General features: G+C 44.2%; 2 protein-coding genes across 5 annotated transcripts in view; one reads left to right on the plus strand and one right to left on the minus strand.

Moving 5' to 3' along the window:
- LOC146773073 (uncharacterized) overlaps positions 1-12,028 on the minus strand; it is a 682,875-nt gene that overhangs the window by 552,423 nt on the left and 118,424 nt on the right. The window lies entirely within an intron of this gene.
- PARD6A (par-6 family cell polarity regulator alpha) overlaps positions 1-12,028 on the plus strand; it is a 283,775-nt gene that overhangs the window by 73,839 nt on the left and 197,908 nt on the right. For both annotated transcript variants that reach the window (XM_085638323.1, XM_085638322.1), the window contains exon 2: positions 10,721-10,943. In XM_085638323.1, the coding sequence (XP_085494449.1) occupies positions 10,721-10,943 (223 nt within the window). The remainder of the gene's footprint in view (positions 1-10,720; positions 10,944-12,028) is intronic.

Genomic DNA, 12,028 nt, shown 5'->3' on the forward strand with positions numbered 1-12,028 from the left:
TGCTGGCAACCGTGCATGATCACTGCTGGTAATCTTGCATTTAATACCCACTAATGTAACCTGAATGATTTGGTTACTATTACATCTCCAATAATATTAGTGGCTTGAGAGGATTTTCACTGAACATAATTAGTTCTTAATGCTGAAAAGTTGGGAGACTCCGCTTTAGAGAATATCCCTAAGAAGGCAAATAGAAAAAGAGAGGATTTGTAGGTTACTGAGCCAAAAAAAGCAAAGGTGTCTGGTGTTAATGGGTTAAGCAGCAAGAGACACGAAAGAGGTCGTACGAAGAGCCTAATTTTTAACTACCTCGTTAGTGGGGCATGGAAACAAAGTTCATGACGTGGGATCAATCTCCGGTCATTGGACGATGGTCAGAAGCTTACGTCACACAGTACAGAATTTTGCAGCCCTGCTGAGTACCATGTATCTCTGGTTAGCCAAGCTCATTAAACCTTTTTAGGTCTCGCCTGACCCAGCGCATGCGCTGGTCTGGCGAGACTTATTGAGAGGGCTCCAAAAAGTGCTACCGTGCAACAGTGCATGTGCGCGGGCTTTACCGCGATTACTTTCACTTTCGCGGCCGCACGGCCGCTTTGATGTTTCATCGCGATTGCGATCACATTCGCGGCCGCACTGCCGCTTTGATGTTTGATCGCAATTGCGATCACTTTCACTTTCCCGGCCGCAAGGCCGCTTGGCATAGCCAATAGGTCTCGCTTTTGGGACCTTATAAGTATTTAGTTATGCAACTGTTGCATGGCTAAACACTTATAAGGTCCCAAAGGCGAGACCTATTGGCTATGCCAATGCTTGTTTAATGCTCGTGTCTGCATCACCGCACTAAAATGCAATGTCACGCATTATAAAATCCTTGCTGCCTCCTCATATGCACATCCAGCCTTGCCGCAGCTCAGAGAGTGGTTGTGTTTTGTACATTTGGAAGCCTGTAAGCTGTTCACAGGTAGCAAGAGTTACCGGTTGCTATGGAGATCACACTATTGGTCCGGCTAATTGTTTACTTTAGTCTGTTACATTTTAAAAGCTGCTTCTGGCCGGGGCCAGCCCTTGTCTTCTAAATGGGGCATCCTCCAGACCGTCCCCTTTGTTCTGATCGGGCTTCTTTATTCCTGCTGCTGCTGCCTTGGGTGGTGCTCCACAGCCCTGGCCGAGCCCAGGACCTAACTGCAAGTCACGTCACGCACAGTCATGAGCTCCCGTCGCAAACAGTGCGCGGCGGCCAGCATGCAGGGTGCCGTTTAATTCACAGTCTAATATTCTCAGAATTGAAACATGTTCAATTCGAATTGTTCACAGCAAATCATTCTTGCTACTCATTGATCTGGCACTGTTAGCAAGAATTGGCAACGCCAGTAGGACTACTGATGGAACACTGACGATTATAAATGCCGTTGGCAATAGTGAAATGTTTGGCTTCTGTTTCGAGTTGTGACTAAAGCACTTAAAAAAACAGGCAGCTGTGAAAAAACAAAACATACGAGCATTGGCAAAGCCCAATAGGTCTTGCCTTTTTGACCTATTTGGTTTGCCAATGTTTTTTCCGATACTTAGCAGCATCAGCAAAAATAAAAAAATAAAACAATGGAAAAAAACGCCAGTTTTTGCATCATGAGGCTATGGCAACCTAGGGTGAAGACGTATGTGTGTGCTTTCTTCACCACCCTGCGCGGATACAGCATGACACACACATTATTTGGTTGATACAAATCTAAGATGGCATTTAGATATGTAAAAAAAAACAAAAAAACATCAAATTAGAAGCAAGCAAAAGAGAATGACAAGAAAGTCAACCAATAGTAAGCAATGGGCTGGTTCTAAGTCCACTGTAAATATTATTGTTATGGTCCATTGATTGCTTTCTCTTTACAATACATCTGTGAGATAAATAATCTAATGTGTGGTGATTCAGTGTACTTTTGAGATGTAAATTAGTTCCTCTTGCATGGCAATGCAGGCCTTCTTAGTAACAGTATGTATTTTAGACAGCTGCGCCATCAAGCCAGATCTAATAAAATGGGACAGTGTGAGCATATGCTGTTCATCAAGATTTTAAATGGATTAGGAGGGTGTCAGCATGAGGGCCCAGTGGTGGCAAAAATGAACAAATTCCTCTGGAACGAAAGAGGGAAGCCATTTGATCCGCCCATCATTATACCTCCACTATCCCCAGAGTGACTAATAATGCCGCATATTGCAGATTATGTAAAAAGACGGTGATGGAAAGTGATTTCAGAGAGAGTGATGGCTAGTATGAGGTGCAAATGCTTGAGGACAGCCATTATGGCTAAAGTGCTGTAGGTACCAAACGTGGATGTTAATGTCAGCGGTTGCCAGCACGGGTAAGCGCGGAGGGACGGGGCACGGCATGGGGGGGGGGGAGTTGACAGACAACGGAATGGGTATTATTTATATAACTATACATATTCCACTGTGTGTCGACTCACCCCCCCCCCCCACCCCCACCCCGCTTACCTGTGCCAGCCGCCGCTGGTTAATGTTCTAAACTTTGTCAAGAAAGGTAGATGGGATCTAGGAAAGGTTTGAACAGAGCCAGTGGCGTAACAAAGTCCCCAACAGCCCCAGCAGAGCGGGAGGGGCCCGAGCTTCGTGCTGGGAGAGGGGGCTGGGGCTCAGAACAGTACCTTGGCTTGAGTGACGCCTCCTCTATGTACTTTGAAGGGGGATCCCCCTCCAGTTCCGTTACGTCACTCATCGGAGCTCTCTTTGAAAGGGAGTTTGTGTTACTACAAAGTAGAAGATTTTCTTGTTTTGCATGGTGGAAGGCAGATTCCTCCAGTGTACAGGGAAACAGTGTGCACCTCATTAACTAAAGTGATGAGTATGGGTAGGGTCCTGAGAATAAGGTGGCAGCACCACTCAGCACTGAATAGGAAGGTTCAGTGTCAGGAGGCAGCATCCAGAGCCAGGACAGCAAAACTTTTTAAAATTGTTTGTGTATGTTAGTGCGTCAATGAATGTGTTATCTTTTGGGTGAAGTTTAATTCTATTCCTAGATGCTTGAAAATTAGCTAATGTGCTGTATTTCGTCAATTGTTTGCAATCGTATTTGATGTCCGCTGTAGAATTTATTTTTTGGTTATGTGTATATTAGGACTGCTACATGTCTGCCTAGACAATCTGCCTTTGGATGTGCCATTTGTTTTACGAAGGGTTGGCAGATGTTCTGTTCTGAAAATGTTGGTGGGCTTTGAATTCCGAGCTATTAGTGGGCCCTCATTTTGAAAGACATAGGCAGGTGGCTATTTTTCAGGCTTGGCATGCGGGCATTGCATTTTCTTGGAATTTAAAAATGTATGGGGTAGAGGTGTTTAGATTGCCAGGGGTGAGCCCTAAAGTCCCTACAGTGCCCAATCATATTCTAAAGAAATCCTGGGTCTGAGGTGATTGACTGCCATTTGAGAGGAATTAAGTGATGCGACCTCCCACGCTGAGCAAGGATTAAGGCATGCATTGGGAGGCATGAGGGAACATAGGTGCTTGATTAAGACTTGGCAGGATTTCAGAGCCAAATGAGAAGTCTCCACTCTGTGAAATGAGCTACAGGAAAGCTGGCCTCACCGACTGCTAGAGAAGTTCCCCTGAGGATTGCCATGTGGGTCAAATCAAATCAAATTAAACTTTATTCGGTTACACAAGGTCAACCATAAAAGTTATAAATCAACATATACATAAAATCAGGCATGTTAAAACATGACATAAAAAACAAACCCACTCCAGGATATTTCGCGTTATTAAAAGAAAGCGGCCAGAAAGATCGGGATGTGCAAAGCTACTAATTCATAAGGAACAAACGTCCCATAAAACATCATAGAAAAAATAAAATAGGCCTGCTTTTCATTTTACACCCTGAAGGGGACTTAGGCCAACATGCTGTTATCTACCCAAAGAAGCAACAACTCCCACGTTATACATCCATACAAGCCCTTGATTTCATTATAGATTTTAAATAACCCACGACAAAAAATATACAATCCTCATTCAGTAATTGTAAATACAAGAGTGCTGGGTGAGCTTGTTTAAAATTCAGTTTCTTTAGAATAGGGACCAGGAAATGTTTCAGTGGAACTAAATAAAATTTGCAGAAGAACATAAAGTGCAGCAAATCCTGTGGAGACTGGCCATCGCAGCCACAGGATGCTAACACTTGTCCTCTGTGACAGCCCCTGGGTCTAGTCACCAGAAGATGGAAGAGGTTCGTCTGGAACCTGGTTAAAAGAAACTTCTCATGTGTGGACAGGGACCCTAGGGGGTAAGGCTCTGTAAGTGGAGTTGTTTTGAGCATTAAAAACCTACGGACACTTACTTTCTTAAGTTTCTGCTCGTCCCTATCCAGTTTCTTTAATGATAGGTAGGCTACCTAACTAGTTCCACATCCTTCTTAGTGACAGTTTCAGGCTTATAAAATAGCTCTACGCAACCTACCTCTTCCAGGCTTCTTTTAATATAATTAAGCCATGGAATTTGGAGTGCTTTATCAAGTGTCAAGCACTCTCTCATTATCGTGTGGGTGAGGTTTAACTCCTGATTCAACCAGCATTTTAACCAGAATACAAGAGGGCGCGAGGCCAAGGTATCACTCAGGTACGGGACCCCCAATTCTTCATGGGCTGCCAAATTAGAGAGGCTTTCGGGGCCACACAACAGGCGCTTAAGAAATTTGTTCTTTGCCACCTGTAACGAGTTCACTATAGTGTGACCCCAAATTTCACTCCCATAACTGGCTATAGCCAGGCTTTTAGCCTGATATACCTTTAACATGGCACCTATTGGTCTCCTCCCTATCTTTGTGGCAAAATGAAAAATGTGGGTCAAAAAGTCTGTTTTCACAAAACAATTCCTCAAAAAGAAGATGTTCCTTCCCTTGGAGAGAGATATCAGGTCCATGTGAAGGAGGATGGTTTCCACTTCTCTTGGTGGACTTAGAAAACCAATGTGATTGTGTCCACCCTTTGTAGAACTCCAGATCTGCTTCAAACAACAAGGCTACTGCCTTTTGGAATGCGTTCAGAAGGTTAAGGAGTGGTCCAATGACGAGCCTGTTCTGCCTGAAAAGGGTATCTAATTCAGTACATTATGTAAAAGATTTCCAATTCAAGGAAGATCTTGTAGAAGGTATGCAACACAAAGAAGCTTGGGTGTGGGATAGCCAAACCAGTTGCGAAAAGGTGACAAATATGCCAAACAGAAACAAGGCTGAAAGAGCTAATCAAGGGAGCCTGCAAAAGAAGGAGGTTTGGGTGTTGCAAAACAGAAAACACACCAGCAGGCATATAGCAAAAGGACTTTAGGCTTGGCTTATACACAAGCAAGTGCAAGTTACTAAAGAAACCTCTAGAAGAGGAGGATCCAGACTGATCAAAAGGATCATGTTTCCAAGACTAGCCTACCAACCGGAGGGATAGAACAAATGAGACACACCGATGGAAACTTCATAAAAGGTCTGAACAATTAAATTGAAGACAAGATGCTGAAAAATAATTATTGTATCTTAAACAAGGACAATTTAATCTGTACCCAAGACTCTTATTCGGTCTCTTAATGGAGACAAATTCCCACGGTCACGAAAGGAGTAGCCAGGACCCAATGTCCTGAACGCACCCTAGTTTTGCCTGATGAAATAAGGGGGGTAGCACCCAGTCAAGAGTCATGAATGTAACCTGCAGAGGAGGCTGTTGCTGTTTTCTTTGACGATCTTGTGGGAGCATTCCGTGTGGCACAGGAAATGATTACATGAGGACTCCAGGGTCTTGGTGAGATGGACGCTATCATCCCAGAAGATCAGAGCGAAAGTCTATCATCTGGAAAAGAATGCAGGAAGCCTCTGTCATAAAGAATGGGAATACTCAGATTGAGGTGATAAGACAAGATGGTGAGCCACTGGTACTTCAGAACGATGTCACCCAGGAATATGATGAGGCGAATACACTGGGAACAAAGATGAGCCACTACTGCCTTCTGGATCTTGGTGGAGCACCAGAACGTAAATGATAGGTTAAAAGATAGGCAGCACAGCAGCCACATCTGGCAGTGCACATGCAACTTCAGGTAGGAGTAATTACCTTTGAAGATAATATGTGCCTTTTAGGTCGAGTCGGCACACCTAGCGGCACAGAAGGAGCAGTAGTTAAGTGCCCAAAGATTTATAACTGGCCAGAGGCCCCATATTTTATATACTTTTATTCGCTGAAGTTCTTTCTGTGTGACCTACTTTTATTGCAAAGTTTACATTGAAGTCGACTTGACTGGCGCCTAACTTAGTGCTTTAGCTTCCGACAGGCATATTATTCCATTACATCATAAAAGAGTAAGCCCTTTTCTATCTAGGGAGACTTAAGGTTTAGCTGCTTATTAGAGCCTTAGTTGCCCATCCCCTGTTGTACATTGCAAGGCGACCTTAGGGTTCATTCAGAGAGCATATTTATTTGATCTATCTTAGTTGTTTGTGAGTCTTTAAAATATATATGCCCTGGCAAGGGCAAAGCAGAGAAAGTTGCTGAATGAGCCAATAAGTCTAAAAAAACGTAACAAAGAAAAGTCTAGTTGTGTGATCTCTTGATATGGGTTGAGTTGGTGACTTACTCTTGGGAAGAGTAGGTGGGCTTTCACTTCAGGAAGGTTTTCTGGATGGTAGATTAGCAAGGACTTGCATGCTCTCTTGGGTGAAAGTGTGTGCTGCTTGGCAGGGATGGTGAAGTCTTTGGAAGGGTTGTGATGGTGGACTTTCTGTTCACATCGGCTGGGAGTTTTATTGTGGTAATGACTCATTGTCTTTTGTTTTTGGAAAAGAGTAGTTTGCAGTCTTTTAGAAAGAATCTGTGGGGCGGTCTCTATATTGTGAGTCTGTTGACTCTGTTATTGGAAGGTCTGGTCGATTTTCTAAAGATTGGACTGTATGTTCCTTTTTTAGAAGGTGTGGTGAGATTTTTCATTGTCTTGTGTTGACTCAGGGTTTCTCTTTAGATGTGACAGTCTACATGTCCCTTGGCTATCAATAAAATACCCTGTGACCTTGCCACGCTGAGTTGATATAAATAATACCCTAATACATGGATGTCCTTCCTATATTAATAAATGGTATGGTGAAGGGTTAGCTAGACTGCAATTTGGGATGTCAGGGTCCTATCATCGACTGTCCTCATTTGAAGTAATACTCTGGGGCATCCCAGAAGTCTGGGAAGTAAGACCAGCCAGAGGACCTCTATGTAAGGGAGGCAAAAAAGATGAAAGAAAACAAAGCCAGCATCTGCCACAATAACCAAAGAAAACTATCTGGTCATCTATTGGGTACAGACGATATTCATATCGCTGGGGCTGTGGAATGTGCGCCCAGAAACACTCCCCAAACTGAAGACTAACTACATCTGGACTGGAAAAAAAACTGCTGCCCCCAGAGTGGTATCAAAACCTTGTATTGTATTGTGGCATTTATATAGTGCTTCATACCCGTGTGGGGTGCTGAAACCAAGGCACAAGTCGGGGGTACACGCAGGCATCCACCCACTCTTTTCACAGGGTGGACGCCGTTCCCCCTGCCAAGAAGTCGGGCCCCACAGATATATGTGGAACATGTCCAGGTTTAATTTTCAGACACCAGACACGTTTAGCGGCGCCTGCAGGTTGTCTACTTTCAATTCCCATCAGCAACGTGCAGGCAGGAGGGGGCTTTTATTCACCTCCAGCTGGGCCGAAGTAAAGCGGCCACCATGCCTCTTTTTGTTTGAATATCCTGAACGGCCTGGAACCTCAAACTTAAATGTAAATGCCACGGAGGGGAAACAAAGGCACACAGCTTGTTATTTATTCACAGTTATTTAAGAGAGGCAAGCTTTTGCCTTTGTTCAGTCCCTGTATATAATAGATGCATGCACTGTAACAATGTCAGGTGTGTTGGTCTGTCCCAGTATTTATATAAATAACAATTTCAATAGCTCTATTTTATTTCTTTTATAATGCTATGCAACCGAATGCAGGGTGTCAGAGCTCTTTACATAACATACACATTATACATTGACAATAAATCCTGCACATGTGTAAATCAATGTACAAGATGAGTTACATGAGACAGTGTGGGTTACAAGGTGTAGGAGTCACATGTCCTTCATACCTCACTGTGGTATTTTAGAAGGATTGCAATTTATGAGCTGCAGTTAACAAAAGGATCTCGTGTTAAAAGCAGTAACTCACTTTACTGTCTACATAAAATAGAAATCTGTCATCTGCGTGTTAGATGATGTGCTTTGAAGGAGACACATTTAACTTCTCTACTACTTTGATTCAAATCTGAGACTTTACAAAAAACAGATCTCTCCAGCAAGTGCATTAACCACCAGTTATCTCATCATTATTACTATTCCCTGTGATTTACTGGGCATCTTCACAGCAGATGCCTTAACCCAATCAAATATTTTAAAATGTAGACTTTGCAACCAATGAAGCATAACAGATCTACTACCATGAGTCTCCTTGTTGCCAATTTCTTTGTGGCAGGGTTTAAAAAAAGAAATGTATTAGTTGAGGCCCAGATTTTGCATCAGGATTCCCCTCTTTCTTTTTTGGCATAACCCCAACGCCAAATCTCATTTGTTAAATCTCATAATGTGCTTAAATGTACTCATAATATACCTTATAAACATATGTGTGAGGTCTTAATATCTGCTGATGTCACTTCCAGTGAGGTCACTTCCTGTGATGTCACGTGCAATGTCACACGTCGTGACATCATGCGCTGTAATGGCACGCGTCATGATTTTACTTGCATACTGCCTAACCTGGTTAGTTCCCCCGCTTTTTTTTAGGTCTCGCCTGACCCAGCGCATGCGCTGGTCTGGCGAGACTTTTTGAGAGAGCTCCAAAAATTGCTACCAGGCCAGCCTAGAGCTACAGTGCATGTGCGCCGGCACACGCGCCGCGCTTGACCGCGATTACTTTCACTTTCGCGGCCGCACGGCCGCTTTGATGTTTGATCGCGATCACTTTCGCGGCCACAGGGCTGCTTGGCATAGCCAATAGGTCTCGCTTTTGGGACCTTATAAGTATTTAGTTATGCAACTGTTGCATGGCTAAATACTTATAAGGTCCCAAAGGCGGACCTATTGGCTATGCCAATGCTTGTTTTAGAACTTGTGCCCTGGCTGAAACTCATTGTTGGATGAATAGCACGTTACACCTTGAGAGAATGCTTAGTTGCCTGTAGTTGTATTTGTTGTAATCCTTTGTAGGAAGCATTTTGTGCTGTGCAGAGTGACCAGAGAAATCCTCTTATCTCGCACCACTCAGCAGTGTGAGAGAGGCGCTAACAGGGGTGTCCCTTTCACTGGTGCAGCTGGTGGAATGGCAAGTCGGCTCGAGGGACCACTGAACTTTAATTATTGCTGTTTATCACTCTTCAAACAGCGGCGGCGGTGGTGGCGGCAATTTCATACTTTCAATATGTCTCACCATGACCCACTGCTCGCACATTACAATTGTAGTTAGGACTGAAAGCTATAGGCAGCTCCACAGCATCACTCTGGCTGGAGGGCACCATGGTGCAATGTGCTCCTATACCCAAAAACGTGGCAGGGGATTGTGAGGAGGCCCAGTTATGCATACGGCAATGTGCGCAAGTAGGACGTGTGGCAACAAAAACACATCCTGTGGCAGAACAGGAGAAGAGGCCTGTTCTCTGAGAGGCCGCGGCTGGCCGGAGCTCGACGCTCTCCTCAGAGAAGCAAGGGAAGGACGGCGTCACGCTGACGCAGCGCTCGGCGGGGCACGCGGCGCGCGCACGAGCAGCCGCCCGGCTACGGATGCTGAGGGGAAGTAAACACGCCACACCCGGCCGGCACACCTCTGCGGCTCTGGAACATATGACGCCGTGAGTCTGTCTCGACTAGATAAGAGCCCCCACGTGGATCTTGAGTTGGGGCTCGCAAATACTGACGTGATTAATACATGTTCTTATTCCAGTTTCTAAAGCACCCAACAGTGACATATAGGAGGAGCGTAGAACAACATGACATATTGCAGTGTATTCATCGCATGGCACAAATATTTCTCATTGATACCTAAATAATAGACGGAAGGAAAGGAGGAAATGTCGACCTCGGAAGGATGAAACATTGTTTGCTTTTGAGGTTCTTGTTTAATTTAGTCTTACTGTAGTCATGTTTACAGATTTACAAATCGGATTTCTCATCTCGTGTGCCTGCATGCCGGATTAACGGTGTCTACCTTTTTTAATAACGTATAGAAGAATTGACTTTTTGCTTTCTTTATGATGGATTTGCAATATTTTTGGCTGATGCAAAGGCAGTTGTTTGCTTTTCAGGTAGAATATCTCAATTTCCTTCAACATAATGTAAAATAGGCTTTGTTTCCAGAACACCTTGGACATCTCTAAAAGCTAGGTGCACATCCCTTGCCATACTATGGAACTCAATATTTGCAGTTGTCACCCAGCGGGGTGGACCTTATGGAGCCTGATTTACATATACTCATTCTCTGTAATTGGCTAGTGCTGCAGGCCAAAGTGTGGATTCTGCATTCTGTCCACTGTATAAGCAGGGATACAAAGGGGCTAAACGTACCTGTATAGCCCAGTATTAGCATGTATTATAGGTAAGACTGTTTTGGGTGGGGTTGGTAATATCCCGTCTCTCCATGCTTTCTTTTCTGATGTTGTCAACTTTAATTCCAGTTTGACGCAGAATTCCGCCGATTTGCTCTGAGGAGGTCGAGCACGGGGAGCTTCCAGGATTTCTACCAGTTGATCCAGACTGTGCATCAGATTCCCTGTGTAGATATTCTTCTGGGGTATACAGACATCCACGGGGACCTGCTGCCAATCAACAATGACGACAACTACCACAAGGCGCTGTCGTCAGCCAATCCCCTGCTGAGGGTGATCATTACCAAGAGAGGTGAGTCCAACAGTCACTGTACGGATGAGGGGTGCTCTTAGCCTCCATAGACGTAAGTTCCTGCAGACCCCAACTTGATGGATGAGCCCTGAGGCACTTTCTTCAGTTTAGCAAGCCGTCTCTAACCCCGGCCAATGAGATCTTCCCTACTCTGCAATGTCACGGTCGGTCTCTTCTTTCTTCAAACTAGCTTGCCTGGACAGACATTCTTCTCCTACATCAGTTTTAGACTGTTTCCACTATCTGTGATTTTTTTGTGTGATTTGTAATCCACAAATATGTCGCCAACGCCCCTTCGCAACACTCTTGACGAAGGGTAGACCCAGGACCATTCTTAGTCAGTAGGTCTGCGCAGGGCACAGAAATTATTGACAGTCACAGTGGGCGTGGAGAATACTTGAGATGAGCAAATACAAGATGGCTAATTCCATTCACATTTGCTTTTTAACCATTCCAGGGTGCATGTCTCCTTCTTTAACAAACTGGCTCTTTAGGGTAGTCTACTGTGAGTTACAGTGTTAACATTTCTGTTTCTTCCTGTTCTGTTATGTTATAAGATGTGTGTGTTCTACCTCTTTAAATGTGCAGTGATCCAGTATAAAATACTACTTAGAAAAACAATAAAATTATGGATTCTCAGCCACTGGCAACTACAAGGGCCACCTTTTAGTCCATTGTTTTTTGCCCACATTCTCACTCCAGACAGAAAAGAGCCATACGCATTTCATACATGGTCTTGCTCAGTTAGGATTAGTGGATTCTGAACTGCCAGGCCAGGTCCTCTCCAAATGGAAACTCAAAGCCCAGACAGGGTTTGCCCTTCTTGTGCCTCTTTATTAAGGTGCTGCAACGTTTAAGGCACATTCTACAAGAAAAGTGGCTACAACTACAGCACCGTGAGCCAGAGACTGAAGCCTGGACATATATATATCTATCTCACTTTGGGTGTCTCATTTATAAAATAAAAAAAGTGTTGGGTGGAGTGCTTGAAATGATCTCAGCCTCTCCTATCATACATGGCACATTTCAGCCATTGGCAATTACACAGGCTGCATTCGAGACCCAGGCTAATTCATGCTGCAACA

Source organism: Triturus cristatus, chromosome 12 (assembly GCF_964204655.1).
Source record: "Triturus cristatus chromosome 12, aTriCri1.1, whole genome shotgun sequence".
In the NCBI taxonomy this organism is placed as follows: Eukaryota; Metazoa; Chordata; class Amphibia; order Caudata; family Salamandridae; genus Triturus; species Triturus cristatus.